Source organism: Myotis daubentonii, chromosome 20 (assembly GCF_963259705.1).
Source record: "Myotis daubentonii chromosome 20, mMyoDau2.1, whole genome shotgun sequence".
Lineage (NCBI taxonomy): Eukaryota > Metazoa > Chordata > Mammalia > Chiroptera > Vespertilionidae > Myotis > Myotis daubentonii.
The window spans coordinates 10051084-10075939 of record NC_081859.1 but is presented as its reverse complement, the minus strand read 5'-3'; the positions used below and the strand labels follow the sequence as shown (position 1 = coordinate 10075939).

At 50.6% G+C, this 24856-nt stretch overlaps 1 protein-coding gene across 1 annotated transcript in view; it reads right to left on the bottom strand.

Moving 5' to 3' along the window:
- USH2A (usherin) overlaps nucleotides 1-24856 on the bottom strand; it is a 390811-nt gene that overhangs the window by 350 nt on the left and 365605 nt on the right. Inside the window, exons 61-70 of the mRNA XM_059677365.1 lie at nucleotides 24373-24600; nucleotides 21891-23383; nucleotides 20239-20560; nucleotides 11621-11830; nucleotides 8982-9220; nucleotides 7984-8192; nucleotides 6760-6936; nucleotides 5982-6065; nucleotides 3262-3506; nucleotides 1456-1674 (exon numbers count right to left, since the gene is read on the bottom strand). Coding sequence (XP_059533348.1) covers nucleotides 1456-1674; nucleotides 3262-3506; nucleotides 5982-6065; nucleotides 6760-6936; nucleotides 7984-8192; nucleotides 8982-9220; nucleotides 11621-11830; nucleotides 20239-20560; nucleotides 21891-23383; nucleotides 24373-24600 — 3426 coding nt within the window. The remainder of the gene's footprint in view (nucleotides 1-1455; nucleotides 1675-3261; nucleotides 3507-5981; nucleotides 6066-6759; nucleotides 6937-7983; nucleotides 8193-8981; nucleotides 9221-11620; nucleotides 11831-20238; nucleotides 20561-21890; nucleotides 23384-24372; nucleotides 24601-24856) is intronic.

The window sequence follows — 24856 nt, the reverse complement described above, 5'->3', positions numbered from 1 at the left end:
GACAATATATAAAAGTGGGAGTGGGGTGGGCAAGTAAGAACATTTTAAAAATGGAGTACTTACGCAGCCTTTATGTGTGTGTGTGTATATACTTATTTATTTGAGATTTAGTTCAAAATGCAGCGGAAGAGCCGGAACACAAGCTCTATGGCTCCCTGCTCCCACTCCCACTGCCTTTGTGTATTGCGTAGGTTCAGGAATATCAATCGTAAGGAAAGTTAATGCGCCACCTACTGGCATCTCCGGAGCAGTCCCGGCCCTGCTGGGCATGCTGCCTGCTCCTAGCCCTGGACAGCAGGCACAAATGGCCCCTCGTGGGACAGTGGAAAATGGCTCTGCAGTCACAGGATGTTTCCTAGGTCCCAGTTCATGAAAAAAGGACTCTGTGCCCTCGGGCGAGGACACCGGCACCTGAGCCCTCGCTGTGCTGCGCTGAGCCACCTGAAACCGCCATCATGCATGTGCATCCGGCATGAGACTGGTACAATGATTCCTGCCACCTAGAAACTAGATCTGAGATAGAACCGTGGAACTTAGTCCTGTTAACATCAAGGAAATCCTTGATTTAAAAAAGCCTATCACACGCACGCACGCACGCACACACAGCCTATCACATGCCCAGCCAATGTGGCTCAGTGGCTGAGCATCGACCTATGAACCAGGTCACGGTTTGATTCCTGGTCAGGGCACATGCCAGGGTTGTGGGCTCGATCCCCAGTGGGGGGTTTGCAGGAGGCAGCCGATCAATGATTCTCATCATTGATGTTTTTCTCTCCCTTCCTCTCTGAAATCAAAAAATACATATTTTTAAATGCCTATCACACATCATGCCCAATAAGCCCACTGTGTGTTTCTTGTCACTGTGATTGGAACCTGGAGTCTGGGAACTTTAAGAGTCTCCCTTAGTTAAGAAAGGCTTCAAGGAAGCCAGCAGCTCTTGGGGTGAAGGAAAAGTTAGAACTTGGGGAGAAGGACGGGAGAGCAGGAGCAGAGGGTGGGAGAAATGCCGGTGGCGAATTCTGCCATGGAGGGGAGTGCGAGCGAAGCCCTTAGCTGGCTCTGTTTATTACCTACTGTCCCAAGGACCGACCCGCCAGCAGACACCTAGGGAGCCGGCACAAGGAAGAAGTTCGCCGGGCGGTACAAGCTGGGGATTTGTTCATTCCAGTCACCGGGGGCTCATGGCAAACAACAGAGCCAATGACGATTCCAGTCCTTTCTACCATGTATGTCTCTTCACTTACTCATGAGTGTATTTTTTGAGCTCTACTGTGTGCTAACAAAACAAGACGACTTTTCTACCCTGCTCGTCCAACAGTCACAGCGACACCAGTGAGCTGCTGGGTGAAGGGTCGGAGGGGGGCCCTGTGCCGGGTGAGGGGGAGGCAGCCCCAGCAGGTGCAGGAGGCCATCCCGCTCGGGTGTGGAGCAAAGGCTCCGGGAGAACGCACTCACCAGGCCGCTGTCGTGGCCCATGATGGTCTCCCACAGCGCGTCGTCCACCAGGACTTTCTTGTCGTGCAGGTCCAGCAGCTGGCTGACGCTGCGGTGCAGGGAGCCCTGGGAGGCCCGGCTGAGCTGGCTCTGGCTCGGGATCCGGAGGACAGAGATGCTGTGGTTGCTCCTGAGGCTCACGCGGGCCCCAGACCGCGGGATCTTGGTGTCGGCCAATCCCTGCAGAGGAAGTTTCCGTGATCGGTGGAACGCCCCGAGCAGCCCCCTCCCATGGCCCCGCTAAGGGAGCACGTTCGTACTGCACTTAAAGTGTGCAGCTTGGCCCCGGCTGGTGTGGCTCCGCGGATAGAGCGTCGGCCTGTGGACTCAAGGGTCCCAGGCTCGATTCCGGTCAAGGGCACGTCCCTCAGTTGCAGGCTCCTCCCCAGCCCGGGCCCTGGTTGGGGCTCCTGCAGGAGGCAACCAATTGATGTGTTTTTCTCACATCAGTGTTTCTGTCTTCCCCTCCCTTTTACATTCTCTCAAAAAATCAATGAAACAATATCTTCAGGTGAGGATTAAAAAAATAAATAAATAAAAAGGTGGATTGGACTTCTGCCTCCCTTTCTTCTCCTCCCGTCTCTTTCCCCTTGTTACAGGCTCCAGCCGCCGAAGTAAAACAGGTCTGGTACTAACATCAGGAACACAAAGGCTCTCGAAGACCTCCAACCTGATGAGGCCCCAGAACGCGCGGAAAGGCAGGTCTAGCTGCTCTTCAGCATGGGCGGGCTCTGCGTTACCCCTCATGTCAACACGCCACCCAGGGGCCATGCACCCACGCAGCACACGGAGGGAGCTACCTCGAAGTGCATGGTATAGCTCTTGAGGGTGACATTGCTGCACGCGTCCGATACGTCAGCCACGGAGTCAAACTGGGGACAGACAGGGAGGCGGTGGTCAGCGCTGGTGGCACTTCACAGCACAGTCTTAGTGCCTCTCCAGTGACAGCCCAGCACGCTCACACCCCACTGCCATCCTGGGATGCGCATGCCCCGGGACACACACACCTGCACACGCTGCATCCCACGCCAGCCACGCAGCACCGGCCTCCCAGGGAGCCTGCCCTTCCCCATCCCCAGCACGCCTGCTCCTTGGGCACGGCAGCCTCGTCAGGGGCTCCCCCACTGCTCCCTGCTGTGTCCCGGGGAAAGGAGGAGACCCGGGAGGCGGACAAGGCTACCGTTCGCTCATTTCCACCTTTTAGTGTTGAAACCCGCCCTAGCCGGTGTGGCTCAGTGGATAGCGCACCGGCCCATGGACTGAAGGGTCCCGGGTTCAATTCCAATCAGGGGCATGTACCTCGGGTGCAGGCTCAATCCCTGTGTGGGAGGCAACCTATCAATGTGTCTCTCTCACATCTATGTTTCTGTCTGTCTCCTCCACTCTCTCTCAAAATCAATGGAATGCTCTAGAGCAGTGGTCGGCAAACTGCGGCTCGCGAGCCACATGCGGCTCTTTGGCCCCTTGAGTGAGGCTCTTCCTAAGCCTTAGGAGGACCCTAATTAAGTTAATAACAATGTACCTACCTGTATAGTTTAAGTTTAAAAAATTTGGCTCTCAAAAGAAATTTCAATCGTTGTACTGTTGATATTTGGCTCTTTGACTAATGAGTTTGCCGACCACTGGTCTAGAGTTAGGCTCCCAGCCCTCACGCTCAGTCAGACACAACTACCACCCAGTCCCGGTTACGAGGCCCCGGGAACATGTCCCTCTAAAAAGGCGAGCCTTCCGGTCTGGTGCTGGGAAGCGGGCGGCCTTCAGACAAACCATGTGGGTCTCCCCCGGGGGACAGACACTGAGCGGGGACGTCCTCTTCGGCGCAGGAACCAGGGGCGGCCTCTCCCGGATGAAGGGCTCCTTGTGGATCTTCCTCTGCAGAATCAGGGACAGGAAGATGGCCAGCAGGATGAGGCCCAGGACGGCCATCAGCGCGATGAACCACAGCTCGTCGTAGAACTCGGTGCCTCTGCTCCCCGACCCCTTCTTCCCTCCGGGCGTGGCCAGCACCAGGCCTGCAGGACCGGGGAGAGGAGGGGAGGTCATTCCGGGCGGTGGGTCTGCCATCTCCTGCCTCTCCTGCCCCGTGTTGGGCAGGAAATGGGGAGGGGGTTTGAAGGGATGTGACTGAGTGACCTGAAGTCCACTTCTGACAACTCCGTGGCGACGAGAGTCCCTGTGCCTCAGGGCTCTGCTCCCGCACATCTACGATGAAGAGGGGGTCACAGTGCAGGTCAGAAGTCCCCTAATTAGGAACCAATGTGTGTTATTTGATGACAATAAAACTGCCACCTTGGCTGTGCCCTCGGAGAGTCCGGTTGCCTGTCTGCGTGGCGCAGGGCCGCAGCCCCAGAAGTTGATCTGACGGGCCCAGTGGACCCCTTGCCTGAGAGGACGCGGGGAATGCAGGGCAGCCTGCCGGAGGGAAGCCTGGGAAAGGAAAGAGCTCGGAGCCGCAGGAGGGAAGGGAGCCCGGCCTGGCCTTCCTGCTGGAAGGCTGCCTCCAGGCAAGAGGACGGCAGCAGCGAACAAGCTGCATCATGAAAACGAGACCTGACTGTTCACGCTGGTCGGACAATACATCTCGGAATTTTCTGTGACTTTGCACAGTCCTCGGAGTTCCTCTTCTCATCAGGGGAACCTTTCTTTTCAAAGTCCCCTTTCATTTTGAGGCACTCAACCCATCAGTGGGCTGTGCTCAATGTGGGGACCTGTTCCACTGGGATGGGCTTACTTACAGAGCAGGTGCCTAGCCCAGCTGGTGTGGCTCAGTGGTTGAGCACTGACCTATGAACCAGGAGGTCAGGGTTCAATTCCTGGTCAGGGCACATGCCCAGGTTGTGGGCTCAATCCACAGTGTGGGGTGTGCAGGAGGCAACCGATCCATGATTCTCTATCATTGATGTTTCTATCTCTCTCCCCTTCTCTTCCTTCCTCTCTGATATCAATTTAAAAAATATATACACATATACATATACATACACATACACATACACATATACATATACACATACACATATAAATATACACACACATATACACATACACATACATATATACACATACACATACACATACACATATACATATACATAAAGAGCAGGTACCTGGGCCCTCCGCTTCCGAGTCTGTGCCAGGGGCCCAGGAAACTATGTAACAGACAAGCACAGTGAGGCGACTCTTACGCTCACTTCAATTTGAGAACCATTGCTAAGAAAAAAAAATGTATGGGGCCAGCGGAAAAACCAGGTTCAAGTTCTCATCTTAGGCACGAGCCTGAGGAGCACCCGGGGTGAGTTCTGGGGTCCCTCGGGCCTCCGAATGTCCACTTTAGGCACTGGGTTGCTGAATATACCAGCTGAGGTCGGCTCCAGGCACTGCTGCTCCGTGAAAGGAGACAGACTATGTGGTGAACTGTGTTAGGTGCTCAAAGAAGTTTACGGGGCATCCAGATGTGAAACATCTGGGAAAATGAACTAATTTTATTACTTTCCATACTAAAACCACCCTTGATAACAATCTGAATGGTCACCCGAGTTTCAGAATAATAGGACATGTTTATTAAGAGAAAAGCCAACTACCAGTGTGTATGCAAATCTGACATGACAGTACTGACTGGACTGTAGAACAGGGTATCCGTCCAAGGCCTTGCTAATAGAAAAGGTTGGGCACTTCTCTAACATGCCCTTTGAAATTGTCAAGTTTCATAGATGTTAGATTCAAAGATTGTGGGTAGAACTCAATTTAAAAGATGGTCCAGCCCTCGCTGGTTTGACTCAGTGGACAGAGCAGCAGCCTGCAGACTGAAGGGTCCTGGGTTCAATTCCAGTCAAGGGCACCTGCTCCGGTTGCAGGCTCGATCCCCAGTAGTGGGCGTGCAGGAGGCAGCCGATCCATGATCCTCTCTCATCATTGATGTTTCTATCTCTCTCTCCCTCTTCTTTCCTCTCTGAAATCAACAAAAATATACATTTAAAAATAAAAATAAATAAAAGATGTTCCAAAATGTTGCAATTCTCTCTCTTTGGCTACATTACTCGGTGTTGATGGTTGATCGCCATCTTTCACGGGGGATACAAGACAGAAATTTCCCCAAATCACCGGTTTAGGTTCGGATCTGGAACATTGCCGCGGGGATCAGCACGGATTGGCACCGGAGCCTTTTCTCTTCCTCTGATCTTCCCTGTGACTTTCTCTACAAATCACTGTCTCTGGGGAACAAGGGCGCATACGCAGCTCTTTCCCTGCAGGGTCTGCGTAAGGGGGAAGCTGATCTCTGCCTACAAGTCAACTACTGGCATCTGAAGAGTCTCCCTAACTCCTTGCCTCACGTCCGTTCCAGGAGGACTTTTGAAGATTTCCTTCGACCCTTCACACAATTCCTTCCAAGCATCTATGGTAACGTGTCAGCACATGTGTGCAAACACCCGCGTGTCTCTTTAGGAAAAGGAGCAGGGGGTGCCCTAGACGTGACGCGAGGCAGGGCTTACCGAGGCCCGTGGAGGGGTCGTACTGGATCAGAGGCGTCTTGGCGCTTCCTTCCTCCGTGGTGCACGTGACCTGGAAAAGGAAGGCTGGACAGAAGGTAAGGGATCAGTCATCCACACCCACCAGCAGGGGCTCACTCTTAGAACAATGCATCACAGCAGGAAAATGTCCGAAAGCAGAATCCCAGGGCAATGGTGAGGTTTCACCCCATACGCAAACCTATTTCTAATTTTATAATTATGGAGCTGCAATTAGTGCACTAATAGCGTGTGTGTGTGTGTGTGTGTGTGTGTGTGTGTGTAATAGAACTAGGGAAGTTTAGAGCTTATATAGCAAAGTAAAAGAATTATCACGGTCTGGCCTATGTGGCTCAGTGATTGACCGTCGATCTACGGACCAAGAGGTCACTGTTCAATTCCTGCTCCGGGCACATGGTCGGGTTGCAGGGTTGACCCCCAGTAGGGGGTGTGCAGGAGGCAGCCCATCAGTGTTTCTCTCATCATTGATGTTTCTATCTCTCTATCACTCTCCCTTCCTCTGTGAAATCAATAACAATTAAAAAAGAATTATCAGAGGAGAAAGGATGGTACACAGAGTGGATCTTGTTCTGCACGTGGTCCGTACCTGTTCCTTTAAAACTTAACAGGTGTAAGTTCTCATGAAGGGACCCAAAGTTGAAGTGGCCGTTGAGGCCCTGCTGGCCACGGCTCAGAGTGACCATCTCGTGACGCTAGGGGCCCGAGCGCCTTCCACACTGAGGTACAGAAGCCCGACACTCACTGCGGCCCCCAGTCCTCGGGATGTAGAGGGTGGTGTCCAGGCCACGGTACACACGCTGGTCCCCGTCGCTCAGCACGAACTCCTTCAGCGGGCCGTGCAGGAGGAAGGAGTCGGCCCAGCTGACACACACCACTGTCAAGTTGCTGGTCACCGAGAACGGGGCTTGGTACTGGGGGGCTGTGGGAAACAAATCTGGATGTTAGCAAACTGATGACCTCCGACTGTGTGTGTGCCTTTAAAAATATATACATATGAGCAATAAATTGCTTTTCGCATTGCCAGAATTCTTTCTATGACCCTCAGTGTTTAATAAAGCTGGCGCTGGAGGAGAAAAGACCACCAGTGGGAACGTGTGTGCAATGCTTTCTCAGCAAAACTGCACCTGCTTCCCCCCGCAAAAAATCAATGGAGAGTAGTGTTTTATGAAAGAAAACCATTAACATACAATGGTTCTGCTCACCAACATAACCCTGCAGCTCATCTTTTGTTGCTTTTCCCCTCTTTTAACAGGCAAAGGATCCTTAACACTATTAACTATAGTAGATAGCCATTTTCATAGCAAATCAATATTTATTGCTACAAAGCCCCAAGGACTAGATGAAATACACACACACACACACACACACACGCACACACACACACCAACCAAACTGTTAGATGGTGAATTATGTCCTATTGGCACCCATTTATTTTTAAAGCTTTTTCTTGAACTGTTTGTTTATTTTCTAAGAGTGTTAAAGAGCCTTGCAAACAGCAATGCGAGTGTAATAATTCATGGCCCGGCTCATCACTCAGGAGCGCTGTACATTAAAATCTCCATGTTATTAAGTGCAAGAGGCACGCATTTTGGTTGTTGTTAATTCTCATCCGAGGATGTTTTCCCATTTATTTTTAGAGAGAGTGAAAGGGAGGAGGGAGGAGAGACAGAGAGAGACATCGATGTGAGAGAGACACGTGCCTGGACAAGGCCAAGAATCAAGCCTGTAACCCAGGTACATGCCCTTCATCAGAACTGAACCAGGAACCCTTCAGTCCACGGGCCGATGCTCTAGCCACTGAGCCACCCGGCCAGGGGATGAGGCATGCTTTCTAACAGCCCCCTTCACCGCCGTCTCAGTAGCAGCCCAGGAAACCCTTCCATAAAACGGTTTTCCCTGCCCTCATGACGCACCTCGCCCACTGCCCTCTTACTGCCTCTGGGTGAGGTGGGCCGCTGCTACTCACGCTCTCTCTGGGTGGTGAAGCGGATCCACTTGGAGGCCGCGCTGCCTGCCTGGTTGTGGGCCAGGACGCGCAGCCTGTAGGTGGTGTAAGGCTGGAGCCCCCCCAGGCTGGCGCTGGGCCCCGGGCCCCTGTACTGCGTCTCCGTCTGGCTGGGGGTGCAGGGAGCCTCTGTGTGCGGAAGGCAGGCCCTGTGCAGCTGGAGCTCGTAGCTGGAGGGAGGACGAACACGTCAGGAGAAAACGGGGCATGGAATCAGTGTAACTCTCCTCTAAACTGGTTCATTCATTGGCTGCCTCCTGCACGCCCTCTACTGGGGATCGAGCCCACAACCCTGGAATGTGCCCCGACTGGGAATTGAACCATGACCTCCTGGTTCACAGGCTCACACACTCAACCACCGAGCCACGCCGGCTGGGGGTGGACCCACTTCATTGAGCTGGTGGAGGTGAACAGCAGGGATGGTGAGGGAAGTCCCACATGGACACACCCTGCCGTCCGCCCAGCGGCTGGTCATCCTTGTTGGCAGAGTGAGACCTTTCTCTCTTTTCAGAGGAGACTGAGAACACGGCTCTCCTTCACGAAAAATGAAAAAGATCGTTTCCTTCCGACTGTTTTGAGTGAAATAACTTCTCTGTTCTTTCAAACAATGGCTCATTTCAATGTTTTAAGTAATATTGAGGAAATTCTGAGTTAACCACAGGACTGGATGTCCCAGCAGAAGCTACAGAATGGATCACTTGAGAACCACGAGGGAGGAGGCGCAAATTCCTCCAGTGAGTGCGAACACAGGCCAGGCAGCATCTCTCTTATTTAAAGACAAGTTTGTGGCTCTCCTTTCGATCCTTAGTTGAATTATGACTGAAATGCTTTGCAGGGGACATGACCACGGAAACCAGCAAATCTGGCCCATTGGCTAGAGGCATCTGCTAGCAGGGAGCGGGATGTGTCGGCAAGCAGGCCTTATTTGGGCTGATTCGTCCTTCTGGCTGGCAGATTACCTTTGGATGATGCCATTGGGGAAGAGGGGGGGACTCCACAGGAAAGAGGCTGTCCTGGAGGCGAGCGCCTGGATGTGGGGGGAGGCCACCCCGGCGGGTGGAGCAGGGTGCGTCCTCAGCTCCGCCGTGGGCCCCCTGCTGCAGCATTTGAAGCAGGTGCAGGCCTCCACGCCAACGGAGTAGGTGGTGAAGGGCTGCAGGCCGCGGAGGGTCTGCTGGGCGGCCGGGCCTTCTGACAGCTGCGGACAGAGAAGCTGATGAGGCTGGGCCCAGACCTCAGTGACAGATCTGACAGAGCTGCACCCCGCACCCCACCTCCTAGGACTGGGGCGCCACGCCAGGCAGCCTGGGCGGTGCACTGTGGATGTGGCTAGTACTTGCCCCCAAGGAATTACCAACCCCTTGGACAGGCATGACTGAAACAGGCCCAAAATAATGATTTCCGAGATAGAAGTTCGAGGTAACAGGACAGAAGACACAAGGCATACACTGTCTATTATCATAGAAAGATATTAGAAGATGGCACAAAAAGCACAAAATATGGATCAAATTCTGCAACCCTTGGAATTGATGCCTTTAAAAAAACCAACAAAATCTGTATTTGAATTATACTCCTAGTCAACACTCGCCAAGCCCATGTCCTGCCATTGCTATTTGCATGTAATTTTTGGGTTGAATAGTGCCTCAAATCCATGATTGAGTTGGGTATTTAGGAGCTTGAAATATATATACTTGATATATTTGTATAGTTTACATATTGCATATTTTATATATTACATACATATTTAAGAGTTTGATAGTCCATCTTTTTCTCTAAGGGTGGTGGGTATATGGAATATCATAGTCTTTTTCTCCATTATGCTTGCTACATTATAAACTTTTTGGCTTATTTGGAGCAATTTTTTTTTTTTTACCTCATTGTGGTTTTATTAAGTACTTGTTGGAACAGAAGCCATCAGAAACTGGAAACTAGTTTTCACACTGACATACACAACATATAATTAAGAAGAGCTGTCTATTATTGCAAAAAATTGTGTACAATACACTCCAAATATAAATTATTTTACTTCATTAATATTATCGTTTTATAAGTATAGATAATCAAGGGTTGATTGTATTTACATCATCTATATTTATTGACTACGAAGCCCTGTAGAAAATATGCTAATTTCCCTTTAACATGCAATACACTTCCTTGCATCTGAGAGTTACCTGGTGAATTGTGTTTCAGTATCTGCCACTCTGGCCTCTGGGGACTTCTCCACTCTTGCCCAAATTGTTCCCTAAATTGGTCTAAGTAGTTTAGGATGAGATCCTGGGATCTGCACAATTTCTCTATGGGGTCTGTGATCTGTCCTTATTCCTGAGAAAGGTAGGAGTGACGAGAAAAGAGACTTCCTCCCAAGGGCTCAGCCTCCCCATGTGAATAATGGAGCTGGTCTTCGTGTTTTTTTTGTTGCTAATCCTCACCTGAGTATATGTTTCCATTGATTTTTAGAGAGAGTGGGAGGGAGGGGGAGAGACAGAGTGAGAGAAACGCGGATCTAAGAGAGACACGTTGATTGGCTGCCTCCCATACTCGCCCTGACAGGGGATTGGGCCTGCAACCCAGGTACATGGAATCGAATGTGTGACCCTGCAGTCTGCGGCCGACGCTCTATCCATTGAGCCAGAGCAGCTCGGGCAGGAGCTGGCCTTCTTGACTGGGGTGGCCCTTCCAGCCAGTGGCTCATGGGGCACGTCTCCCCAATGGGCCTCAGATGTGTCCATACACAGACCGTGGCTCTAGAGCTTTGTGGATGGAGCTGCTGTGCCGTCCCTGCCAAGGCGCTAGGACTTTCTCGAAGTCGCTAACAGAAAGATGAGTTTCCTGGGTGCTGCCAGAGACCTTGGCGCACCACAATGAGGATTCCAAGGATGTTCTTTGCTCTAGTTTGGTTGTTTTTTTCTTGTTCATAGTGACACTGACACCGCCTCCAATGGCCACCTGTCTGCGCCTCACTATAGACCACTACTGCAGGAAGCGCTTGACGGGCGTTTTCTAACTAAATTAATTTGATTTTAGTATCCCTGAAGTCTTAGGACTTTCACAACATCCCTGGAGCACTGAATACCACCTTCAGCCAGTCCCTCCCTGGGCATTTCTGTATTTTCTGTGTGTGTCCTAATGCTCACTGCTGTTTCTTCTCATAGGGATCATTGTGCCACTAAGCTCATCACCAGGCCACTGAGAACAGACAGTAAGAAAGACGGAGCAAGCAGAAGATAAAGCAAGGGCATCATGGTTTATTTTTTAAAAAATAAATAGCCCGGCTGGCATGGCTCAGTGGTTGAGTGTCAACCTATGAACCAGGAGGTTTCGGTTCAATTCCCAGTCAGAGCACATGCCCCGGTTTCAGGCCTGTACCCAGTAAGGGGTGTGCAGGAGCCAGCCGGTCAATGATTCTTTCTCATCATCGATGTTTCTATCTTTCTCTCCCTCCCTCCCTTCCTCTCTGAAATCAATAAGAAGAAAGAAAGGAAGGAAGGAAGGAAGTTAGGAAGGAAGGAAGGAAGTTAGGAAGGAAGGAAGTTGGAAGGAAGTTGGAAGGGAGGGAGGGGGGAGGGAGGGAGGGAGGGAGGGGGACTCCAGTACTCACCACCAGCTCTGCCCCACCAGTGCTGTTGGAGAAGAGCCTGTAGAGGCTGACAATACCATTGGGCTTCCCAGGGGCGCTGATGTTGACCACAGCTTGGGTAGAAGACACGGCGTGGAACCTGGGGGCCCCGAGACCTTCTGGGGGGGCGGGTCCCGTTCTACACCGCGTCCAGCTACTGGGGGCTTTCCCTGCTGCATTCACTGCCCAGACCTTCAAAGAGAAATCATTGAGACCAGTCAACAGCAAGATAACCTCAGGCTGAAAGAACACAGTTGGCAACCCATAGCGACCGAACACAGCAGAACGAGATACACTTGGATCTTGCAACTCTGTGACCGCAAAGGAGTTTGGGTCCTTCCTCTTTGTTTTGCCTTTGCCCCTGAGAACACAGAGGGGCTCGCTGGGGAGCCCTGGTTTCCGACTGCAGTGGCTGATTTGAGCTCGATGGAAAACTGTTGGTCTCTGGGCGGGAGGTGGCGGGATTTTTGTCAGCTTCTGCGCACTGGACGGCTCTGCAGACTCCTTAAAACTCAGCAATTCTTAAACACTGTCCCCACCAAATCTGCATGGAAATTAGATTTTCCTTTCATCAAGGAGGGAATCAACATATGGAAGGATGTATAATCTTATTTATCAAGAACTATTTGTATAATTAAGCACGAATATCCTAAAAGGTTGCCGCGGGTCATCATTTGCATGAGTAAGTAATTTGTAGAATGTCAGGTACAATAGACAGAGTAGATGGATGTGTGAGTGTATAGGGTTAAATTAGGCCCAATAACAGCCAACTACAGAGTGATCAATCAGAATGATAGATCTAAATGACAATGCGAGAAGACTGTCTGCGTGTTTAGGAGTACCAGTATTCCTTAGTAAGCTTTCATCTTGAGCAGTCTAACTTCAGGAATTTTTTTTTCTCATTTGGTGTCTTTTTTCCCTCTATCTATCTATCTATCTATCTATCTATCTATCTATCTATCTATCATCTACTTACCTATCCACCCATCCACCTGCCTTCCCATTCATTCATTCATCCACCCACCCACCCACTTATCCATCCAAACTTGCCATGAGCTTTTAAAGACACATCTGGAAAGCTGGTTTGATTCTACAGTCCACACTTTCTAGGTGTGCTGTGTCAAAAAAACAAACACATGCCGAACTTTCAAAATCTGAGACATTTAGAAAAAAAAAACCTGTAGGAGAGTACTTTGCATGGAGAAGTTAGTTTTGTTTTGCTTTGGCATCAATAATATCTTCAAGAGAATAAACATTGGAAAGGTTTTTAGGAGTTCGGCCAACTCCCATGAGTGTTTCCACACATTTTTAAGGAGGTGGATTCCTTTGCAAAAGTAAAACTCCTGATGTTGAAATGCTCTTGGGTGGCTGTCACATGCAATTCTGCAGCCCCTTGCTGACGGGATGACTAACCTACTTACATATCGGAACTTGCTCTTTTCAGAGTTCTGATACAGTCTCTCATCATTTGCATGATAATTACCTACATTTTATACACTCTACAATTTACAACACACTTAGACATACGCTAGCTGACTTAGCCCTCCCAACAGAACCGTGTAGGGTGGCTGGATAATGTATCATTAGCCCATTTTACAGGTGAGGAAATTGAGGTTCTCTTGTTCAAAGTGACAGAAGTTACAAGAGCTGAAACTAGAATTCTGCTCTCCGATAAACACTTTTATCGCTCTTTCCAACATATTGTGTGTTTGATTCTGTATGTCATCCACATGCATAAGTGAATTACGTGCAATCAAGGAAGTTAAATAACTGCTCCACAGACAAACACCTGTGATTCTGGATTAAAATCTCTTAACTGGCAAGGATGGAGAGATGTGCCCAGGTTGTATTAGAGGATGGAGGTTGGCTTTGAAAGGCACAGGGAAGTACAGAGAAGGAAACCCAGCAATGGGAGAGCCAGGCCTCCTGGAAACCCAAGTCCAGATCAAAACACCACTGTAACGCCCAGCTGGCGTGGCTCAGTGCTTGAGCTTCGACCTACGAACCAGGAGGTCACAGTTTGTGGGCTCCATCCCCAGTGGGGGGCGTGCAGGAAGCAGCCGATCAATGATTCTCTCTCATCATTGATGCTTCTATCTCTCTCCCTCTCCCTTCCTCTCTGAAATCAATAATAATAATAATATATTTTAAAAAAAGAAAAGAAAGAAAAACCATTGCAGCTGCTTTTACAATCCCTTCTGAATGGGCCAAGGTCAGTCTGAGAGGGGAAGTTAGGGAGGAGGTCAGAGTTCAGGACTGATAAGAAAGTCCCTGACTGCTCAGTCTGCTCCAGACCACCCCCTTTCACTGCAAATACCTTCCTATGGGTGGCGCGAGGGGCATTTTTATTACACGAAAAGCGGAAAAAAAACTTTTAAAGAATATATGCAAAATAAGGAGCATATACTGATACCAACTTCTTTGCTAAGAATAGGGCTTTGGCTGGTGATCTAAGGGCACACAGAACTTTAGCGGGGGTCGCAATGGCTGGGAAAACAGGAGGAGAATAGAGTAGGTGCAATAAAATAAAGCGTCAGCGAGTTGCCCATTGGTTACTGGGCACCGATAAGAGAGAGAAGTGCAGGTCTGAGGGGAAACAGGGATGGCTCCTAGAAAGTGCCTAGCAGGGGGCTGGCCCAGGCTTCGGCTCACTCACTTTGCTTTCCTTTTTGATGAAGATTTAGGGCCACAGAAACCAGGAGGACTTTGTAATCCTGGTGCTGCCAGACGGGCTAACCCTCATGGCTTCCTGAACTCTGAGCGGGTGGGGTCCTACTTCCAAATGGGATTTAACCCTTGGTATTTTAAAGCTACTTTGAGTCTCAACATGATCGTTTTGCTGTATTTCTTCAGAAATAGTCTCTTCTAAAAACGAGGCAATGGAAAACTCCCCACCCCTAACTGGGAACGGGTGATGAGCTAGTGCCTTTGTCTTTCACGAGAGACCTTCATAATACAGTGCTCTTCCCCCCCCCCCCAGTCTTTCTTTTCAGTATTCAATCAATTTGAGATCAAAATAGCATTCATATAAATCAACATGCTTATGCAAAGCAGGATCAGCTATTCACAGGAGCCACTCTGAAAATGAAAGCAGTTACGAGGAGGGGAAAGCCGCCGGCCGAGATAATGAGCACCACGGATTCCAGGAGACTTGAACCACAAGGCAGTGTTCCTGTTACACCAAACCCCCAGAGGGAAAGGAAAAGAGAGACTGGTGGTGATATCTCCTCTGCCTTGCTCTGTTGAGGTGAAAGTCCTTCCCCCAAAAGTTGCCATGGATTTTGGTCTCTTTCCAGCTAAACAAGGGATAAAGGAAGTGGAGTGAAGTTCAGGGTTCAGAATAAAAATGCGAACAGATTATGCTTATGATTTCTAAGGGGAAACAATGGCCTCAAGATTTGGGTCCATCTTTATGGGGGGAAAGAGAAGCAGAGATCTTGAATGGGAAATTTTGAGCAAAATGCTGGGATCTATTAACTTCAATGAACCAATACAAAAATCAAGAAATAAAATATCTTATGAACAAACATAGAATTATCTACTTTATTTCTCTCTTTCTTATTCTATTCATTCTTTCTCTTATTCTATTCAATCTATGTATGTATGTATGTACCTACCTATCTACCTACCTCTTCACCATTTACCTAACTGACAAGCCACTCCTTTTGATTTGTATCCCAAGACTCCCTCCCATGATCACTGGGAACATAAACACACTGGGTATGGGCTGCTCACAGGATAAAAGGGACATGAATGGGGGAGGGAGGGTGAAATAAGGTTTACAAATTCCATGGTCAAGAGAAAAATGTACGGATGCTGCTCAGCTTTAATTCAGAGGGTCCTTATACCTGCAGAGTGTCCTTATAATAAAAAAAAGATGATTAAAGTTTCCACTGAAACATCTTCCTGATTTTGGCTCAGCACACACTTGTACGCGTGAAGGTGTGCACACACACAAGCGCACAATGACAGCTGTCAGAGGGAGGGACCTCCCCGGGAAGGGCCGTAAACGTGAGCAGGTCAGCGCTGGCTGGGTCAGGTGCGTTCTTCTCTCGGGTTTTGGTTGTAAACATGAAAAGAGGTACAATGTAAGATGTCACAGAAAACCCAGGCCAACCATAGGAATAAACAGGAAAGAACTGAAATCACTGAACCACAAATTCTATAACTGACTAGTAAAATATTAGGTTCATTTGTTTATATTTCTATTTTTGATCTAAGTTTTAAAATATCTAGCGATTATTATGCTATTGTCCATTAAAAAAATTTTTTATTGACTCTTCCCTCCCCCAAGGACCAATTAACTGCATTTTGCCTTAAATTTTTTTAAACAAATATTTTATTGATTTTCTACAGAGAGGAAGGGAGAGAGATAGAGAGCCAGAAACATCGATGAGAGAGAAACATCAATCAGCCACCTCCTGCACATCCGCCACTGGGGATGTGCCCGCAACCCAGGCACATGCCCTCAACCGGAATCGAACCCGGGACCCTTCAGTCTGCAGGCTGACGCTCTATCCACTGAGCCAAACCGGTTTCGGCTGCCTTAAAATTTTTAATTACATAACGTGTCAGCGTCTGCTCTCTACACTATCTGGATCCAGCGGAGGTCTCTTTGATACACTATTTGCTATCATTTCCCATACAAAAATGGAATCTAGGAATAACCAAATTCAATCAGCGATCTTTCACAGAAAAGCCTCTAATCTGTTAACTCCTTATGTAAGTGACAGTGACTGCCTTGCCCTTGGAGCAACTGGAGATCTTGCTGCTTATTATGAGTTGAATTTTAACAGTTCCTCTCAGAGGCTTGAGATACAGAGAAATGTCTGAGGTTTTTGAAACTTTGGAATATTCTATAACATGCTTCCTTGTGGAATATGACAATTTTTGATAAAATAAGAAGCATTTGGACACCACCAAGAACCCAGAAATATCAAGAAGCAGTAGGAGGCCACGTCACTGTTTAGAAATACTGGAGCACGGGAATAAATTTTCCTGACAATTCACATCCAAAATAAATAAAAATCCTACACGCACAGCCATGCCCATAATTAATAACTCGAGTAAATAGGTTGCATGTTAACAGGCAAACTATTAAATTATTCGTTTCCTGGGGGCATGTAACGAGACTGTTATCACATTCCCAGGAGGGAGACAAATAGATATTAAAAAGGTCTTTCCAATACCTGTATTGGCGAAGGCCAACAGCTAATTCAATAGATTCGATCAAAATCACCATTTCTTTCACTGCTCCTGATTTATGACCTGGGCTGTGGTTAGTCATCACTCACTGCAGTTTGCTCTCCAGCGCTCATAAATTATGCCTCATAAATAAAAAGATCCAATCAACGAAATCATATCAATTCATCTGCAACCTTGCAGTAGATTTTCCCAGGGCACTCATGCCAATGCCTTTTGAAAAGGGAGCTTGTCTTGGCTTTGGAATATGTTCAAGGAGCAAAATGCCAAACGGGGTTTGGCACAATTGTGGTCAGAGGGACTCATGGCTAGCAGGAAGGCAGGGAGTCTGAACTGCCATGACTGCAAGATCGTTTTATTTCATAAACAGTCCTGCGGGTGGGCTACAGTCAAGGGATAACTTGCTGCAAAGCTCTATGTAGCCACCTGTTTAACTGGCCACCTACCTCATAGGACTATTCTGATTTACATGCAATACATTTTCTATACATTTATGAAGAATTGGGTGGTAAAAAAGAGGAAATTTATAAATATTTTATGAAGACTTTTGAAAGCCCCAGAGTTGTATGCAAATGCAATTTGGAGCTACCGTGGAGTGAACTCAAGCGAACAGTCTTTGGAACCTGGATCTCAAGGTTCAAATTTGAGCTCTTCCACTCATCCACTGTCTCCTTGGGCGTGTTAACTCACCTCTCGAGTGTTCTGATTTCTAAGGTGCACTATTGGTAATAACCCTATCTCAATGGCTGTCCTGAGCTCATACATGTAAAACTCTATCACAGTTCTCAGCACATAGCAAGCACTAGATAAGTAAAACTGGTTATTATATACTAGAGGCCTGGCGCACGAAAATTTGTGCACTTGGGGGGTCTCCCTCAACCCGGCCTGTGCCCTCTTGCAGTACGGATCCCCAGGGGATCAGGCCTAAACTGGCAGTCAGACATCCCTCTGACAGCCCAGGAGCTCTCGGGGATGGCCCACCCCAGGCAAGGAGTGGGCCTAAGCTGTTAGTCGGACATCCTTAGTGCTGCCACGGAGATGGGAGAGGCTCTTGCCACCGCCACTGCGCTGTCCAGCCATGAGCAGGCTCTGGCTGAGCAGCGCTCCCCCTGTGAGAGTGCACTGACCACAAGGGGGCAGCTCCTGCATTGAGCGTCTGCCCCCTGGTGGTCAGTGTGCATCATAACGACCAGTCGTTCCCGGTCGTTCTGCCGCTAGAGTCAATTTGCATATTACCCTTTTATTATATAGGATTATTTGTTGGCAGAGTGTTGGAAGAGAGAGTGGGACTAAATAGCAGTTCTGTGACTCCGGCTGCTACGAATCAACAAGAGCAAACCTGCACAGCATTCTGGGTTCAGCCCACTTCCCTCTGTATACCTTCCTCGGGGGGGCGCCTCCATTCTAGAACTTCGAGGATTAGGATAAACAGAAGCCTGGCTTTTCAGAAATATTGTTTCTACATCGAAATTTGCTGACTGGATGGTGTTCTCTACTTTGCCTTATTCATTAAAACTTTTCCAGACATCCAAAAGTATGAGCAGCAGCTAACCTTGGAGCAATTCAATGGCTCCTCAAAGAAAACAAAACTCACTTTCAGTTTCCATTACGGACATGGCATCAAGGAGAGAACCGTGTCGCTTCCCGGACACTGACAGGCATCTCGGTAACGATCAGACCCGTCGACAGAGAGATAAATCAATTTACAAGAGAAAGCCTTAGCCACTTTCTTAAAGATCTCAATTGAAGGCATCCGATTTACAAAAATGCATCAACACTTTTTGTTTCCACCTGTAGATATGATTGCTTCATACAGACCTAGATTTTTATTGTGAACTGAATGGAAACGTACCGAGTCCCAGTAATTAAGTGCAATTCTCTTTAAGGCACCAGAGGGACCGCAGGCAATAGGGGCTTAGGAACAGAGCCCTAAGGGGCGCCAGGAGAGGCAGGAAAAGAGCAGAGAGACGCACACACGTGTGAACCAGGGAGCTCACACGCACAAGAAGAAATGATCTCCTATTGGAATGAAAGGCGTGATGGCAAAAGCATGCCGTGGTCCCTGGCCCAGGGGCAGAATTCAGATTTCTATTCATGGAAATGTCCGATGGCCTTCAGTCCAGGCGGGAGCACGGAGGCTCTGAACTTCTAGGACAAATACGCTGCCTTGTGACAGACAATATCAATCATTTAAAACCTGGAGCTGTGGGAGCTGGGGGCGGGCGCAACTTCCTTCTTGCCGGAGAAGCTAACCAAACAGCAGCCTCCACGCTGGTCAGAAATACGTCCATGAGACTAATCCCTCATTACATGCGTGTCCAAAGCCAAACAAAAAGTAGGCTCAATAAGTTTTCCCTAAATGGGACACAGAGAACTCGTGGGAGAGGGGCGGGGCGAGGGGGGCAGCCTCGGAGAACCAGCCCATTGAAGCAAGTTGCTCATCACAGAAATGCAGACACAACCCAGGAGGATGGAGGGCACGTGGGCACGTCACTGTCTTTCCGAGAAGAGCAGTGGCCAGGAGGAGAGGGGCTGACCTGCCTCGCTGAGGGGCAGGAACGGTGAGACCCCCTTGTCCCCTTCGACCCTTCCCTCCATCCTCTCCTGTGTAGGGCGCCCTTTGGGGGCGGGTGGGCCTGTGGGAAATCAGTTGTCCCGGGTGGGCTCCCACAGCACCTGCCCGCAGGGCAGACTCACACGAGAGCGAATCACCAGATCACTCCCCCCCCCCAACGCTGACCTGTCACTTCTCAGCCCCCCACCTCCCTCCCCCAGGCATGAGGCACCAGAGCCTTTGGGGACCCCACATGGGCGAGGGTGCTTACGTGTCCAAGGGGGCCCGTTTCAGGAAAACTGATAAAGTCACGGTCGCCCTGATGCAATGGAAGGGGGTCCTGGCAGGTCCCCAGGAGCCCGTGGGGAGAGTGCGACTACGACGCAGGATTACTGAGCGCCCTCCCTGCAGGTAAGAATCCCAGCTGCTTAGGGAGTGGGCTCACCCCCAGGCCCCCGCTGCAGCCAGGATATTATTAACCTCCCTAAGGCCCAGGTTTCTCTCAGCAGCTTTCAAAATGTGAGCACTTTGCAAAGGCAGGCGCCAATGTGCGCCTATGACCTATATTTTAATTTATTTAAAAAGTATATTGATTGATTGATTTCAGAGAGGGAGAGAGGAGAGCGGAGAGAGGAGGAGGAGGAGGAGGAGGAGGAGGAGGAGGAGGAGGAGGAGGAGGAGAGAGGGAGGGAGGGAGGGAGAGAGGGAGAGAGAGAGAGAGAGAGAGAGAGAGAGAGAGAGAGAGAGAGAGAGACATCAAAGATGAGAGAGAATCACCAATTGGCTGCCTCCTGCACACCCCCTACTGGGGACGTGGGAGTGGTTGATAATATGCGTTTCTTACCTGGTACTCATACTCCGTGAAAGGCAGGAGATCGGAATCCATAAAAGAGCTGGTGCTTCCATTATAGGTGAGAGCTGGGTTCGATGGCCCAGACTCAGTTGCTACTTGTCTCCTGTACAACTCATAGGATAAAACTTGTCCATTTGGCCGAAGCGGTCCTGCCCACCAGAGAGAGACCGTGGGCTGGAATCCCCTGGGAGCCATCCGCACCTCCAGGCGTGGGGGCGGCTGCATGGCAGGGGCCATCTCGGGGGTCAGTACGGATGCCCAGTCACTAGACGCGCACCCCAGCAGGGTGCAGGCTTGAATCCGTGCTTCGTACCTTCAGGACACAAGGCAGAAATTACCCGTTACTGGCAAAACAGAGTTTTGTTTTGGAAGAATCTTTATTAAACCAAGAGTTGCCCAGGCGCTGTGGCTCAGTGGCTGAGTGTCGACCTGGGAACCAAGAGGTTACGGTTTGACTCCTGGTCAGGGCACGTGCCTGGGTTGCAGGCTCGACCTCCTGTAGGGGGCGTGCAGGAGGCATCTGATCAATGATTCTCTTTCATCATTGATGCTTCTCTCTCCCCCTCCCTCTCTAAAAAAGAAAAAAAATCAATAAAAGTAAAAATAAATAAATAAAAAATACCAAGAGTTTTCGGATACAAAGGCCAGTAGGTTTATATTTATTCCTATTGATAGCTGACCCTTTTAAAAAGTAACACAGTTGCCTGGCTGCTGTGGCTCAGTTGGTTGAGCATCTTCCAGGGCACCAAAAGGTCATCAGCTCAATCCCCAGTAGGGGGCGTGCAGGAGGCAGACTATGTTTCTCATCAATGTTTCTATCTCTTGCTCCCTCTCCCTTCCTCTCTCTCTAAAATAAAAAAAGAAGAAGTTACAAAGTCATATTTTCATAGACATTCTAGAACAGCTGAAATCCTGTTAGCTTTCCAAAATAAAGCAGCTCACCCGTCTGGAAAGGGTGGGCACATTCTTTCCTAAACAGGCATGCGTGGGATAAATAAACGTTCAGGATTCTCTCCAGCACCCAAACCCTTTCCATTTGCAGAATTACTGAGCCCAGCGAAGAAGAAGGCAGACTTGGGGAATGTGAGCCAGCTTCCAGCAGCCTTGCGCTCCCCGAACTCTGCAGCTGGGCCTCACAGACTCCCCAGGAGTGTCCCCAGGCCACGAAGGAGCACCGTGGAGGTGAGGCCTGCCTGGTCATAACCCCCCCACCTGATCCCCGACATTTTACAACAGGCTCCCTTGCAGCACGCAGAGGCCTTTCCGGGCCAGAGGTAACCCAGCCACACACCAGATTATCCATCACGGAGACACCTTATCACCGTCCAGTTAAACTCAACCAATCAATTACGTTTTGTCTGGTGGCTGGTCTCCTGCGCCTGCACAGGTCTATTCCATAGCAGGGCTGCCCCCTCCCAACAGGGCCTTCTGTGAGCAGTAGGTGCCCATGGCTGCAAGTGCGTGCTTTGGGCTCTGTTCCCACACCCACCGACTTCAGGGCACCCCTACTTTTCCCTCCAGCACCTTTCCTCCTCCCTGATTTCCTCTGGTTACGCAGATGGGGGCTGGGTGTCACACATGGTGGGCTCACACCACAGAAAGGACGGTGACTTGCTCTCACAGGCCCAGGGGGAGCGACCCACCTGCGGAACGGCTGCAGCTGGTTTACCGCGAGGGCCCGGGCGCCAAACGAGTGATGACTCGCGTTGATGTGCACGATCCTGGTTTCTCCTTCAAGCAGCCCTCGGACTAAGAGGGTGTAGTTGAGGATCTGGCCGTTGGTCCTCACGGGAGGGTCCCAGGCCACGGAGACCTCCTGGGGACCCCGGGCCTGTAATGTCGGAGGCCCCATCCCTGAGGGCGCCGAGGGGCTGGTTCGGTCTTTGACGCGGGGACTCACGGCGCCCCCCTGGCTGTTGTTGGCAGTCACCGTGTAGCCGTACTCCGCCCCGGGGGTGAGCGTGAAGTCCTGGTAGCGCGTTTCCAGGCCGGTGTACACGATGGCCCCGTCCCTGCGAAGTTCGTAACTCCTGATCTGGCCGTTGGGGTTTCTGGGGGGCGTCCAGGTGACTTCTATGGATCCCGAGCCCGTGACTTGCAGTTCTGGAGGGTCCATGTCCTGGGGCGGGGCCTCCAGGGTCCGGGCGGAGGTGGGCGCACTAGCTGTGCAGCCTCCGCGGGTGCAGGCCACGAGGGAGAAGCTGTACTGCGTGTACGGCTGCAGGTGGGCGACCAGCAGGGACAGGCCCTGCCCGGCCGGGTGCTCCTGGCCCTCACTTCTGAGCCAATACGTGACCTTGCCATTCTGCGCCGCTGGCGGTGACCAGGACGCATTGATCTGCGTGGCACTGATGGCCCGGAGGCCTGGAGGGCGCACCCCCGCTGGAGCACCCTCTGGGGTGGTGGTGCGGGCCGGCTCGCTGGACCCGCAGCCCGCGCTGGTGCAGGCGGTGACCGCGTAGCTGTAGGTGGAGAAGGGAAGCAGCTCCGTGTCCGTGTAATTTAAAGTCACGGCGTCGAAGCTGAAAGGACGGGGCGCCCCGCTCCTGTGGAGCCGATAGGACTGGACGATGCCGTTGGGCTGCTCGGGAGGGAGCCAGGCGATGAGCAGGGTCGGGGGACCCGCAGACACCAGGGTGATCGCAGGGGGAGAGAGACCTTCCGGGGGCGCCGGCGGGGTCCTCACCGCGGTCCACGGGCTGCAGGCGTGGCCGGCTGAATTCCACGCGTGGATTTTATACTCGCACGGCGTCCATGGCTGCAGGGTGTCGTCGCTGCAGGCAAACACATCCCTGCCCGTCGTGTACTCCGTGCAGACAACGTCCGCATCTGTCCGGTTCCCGCCGAAGCACCTGCGGATCAGTTCGTAGCGGGTGATCTTCCCGTTCGGGTGGGCGGGCTCCGACCAGGTGAGCTCCACGCTGGTGGGGCCCACGGACCGGACCGCGGGAGGCGCCTGGGAGCGGGGCGGGGCCTCGGCGGTGCGCACGGGCTGGGGCGCCGAGTGGGCGCAGCCCGCCCGGGTGCAGGCCTGCAGGGTCAGCGTGTACACAGTGGACGGGTCCAGGCGGCGGAGGAGGAACCGGCGGCTCAGGCCCGCGTACTCCAGGCTGCCGTCGCTGAAGATGCTGTAGGTCTGCAGCGAGAAGAGACGCATGGGGAGGGTGACGGGTGGCATTCGGTTTTTTGGTGCGGCTACCTCATCCCTTTAACCTGCCCCACTGCTAGTCCTCATCCTGGTGACCCTCATCCGGAAAGAATGGTCCGATACCAACTTTTGGAACATGATGTAAAGTCCACAGAAAGAGAAGCAATGTTTTTCTTTGCTTTTTTTTTAAAGGTTGGATATTCAATAAGCATATATCTACAAGCTATGGGCTGCAGAACATGAGTGCTTGTGGGGTTTCCTCCTATTTGTATTTTTTAAAAGGTAGGGAATAGCCTAGGCGGCGTGGTTCAGGGGTTGAGCACCGACCTATGAACCAGGAGGTCGCTGTTCAATTCCCGGTCAGGGCACATGCCTGGGGTGCTGGCTCCATCCCCAGTAAGGGGCGTGCAGGGTGCAGCCGATCAATGATTCTCTCTCATCATTGATGTTTTTCTCCCTCTCCCTTCCTCTCTGAAATCAATAAAAATATTTTTTTTTAAAAAAGGAGGGAATAGCATTGAAATTCCCTCTTTACAGGTGCTAAGTGCCCTGGCTCATCCTGAGTAGGTGAAGTAGGTCCCATCCACATGCCCATCTCCCACGACATTTCCTGGGAAATGGAATTACAGTGCTTCAGCATTCGTACCGGGCCCCAGGGCTCTGTGTGTGTGTGTGTGTGTGTGTGTGTGTGTGTGTGTGTGTGTGTGTGTAGGCACACACACGTATACATTCATACATAAATTCAGATACCACCTTGGATGATGAGAAGCTGGAAATCGCCACTGTATTAATTCTCTTACAGGCCATACAAGAATTGTTCTGTGGGAGAGAAGTATTTTGTTTTGGTTCTGAGGGGACCCATCTGAACACTCCTCATACAAGCCCAGAGCACGTTTCCATCCCATACTACCCACTGCTCTTTGGGGAAAATGAGAGGTAGCTTAGCCTGAAGGCTGGTTCCATCTTTGAGGTGTTACCTGAATCACGCCGTTGGCCCGCAAGGGCTCCGACCACCGCAGCAGCAAGGCCCGGCCGCCCTCCCTCTGCTCCACCGTGAAGTTGCTCAGTCCACTCGGGGAAGATTCCGGGGTCTGGATCACGGTCCAGGGGCTGGACACCTCTCCTGCCTCGTTGGCGGCCACGACACCAACGTGATACGTTGTGAAGGGTTCTAACCCGAACAGGTGGGCCTGATGGCTTGTTCCCTGTAAGAAAATGGACAGGTGGCTTTGCTCTTACAAATAGCTAAGGACAGCTGGGAAGTCATTCAATCAGACACATTGGTGATGGCAGACAAATACCACAGTAGAAGTTTGAATTATTAAGAAAACAAAGGGATGTTTTTCTTACTCTTTTAAAAAAATGTATGTTTTTATTGATATTAGAGAGAGGGGAAGGGAGAGGGAGAGAGGAGAAACATCTTTAAGAGAGAAACAACCCTGATCGGCTGCCTCCTGCTTG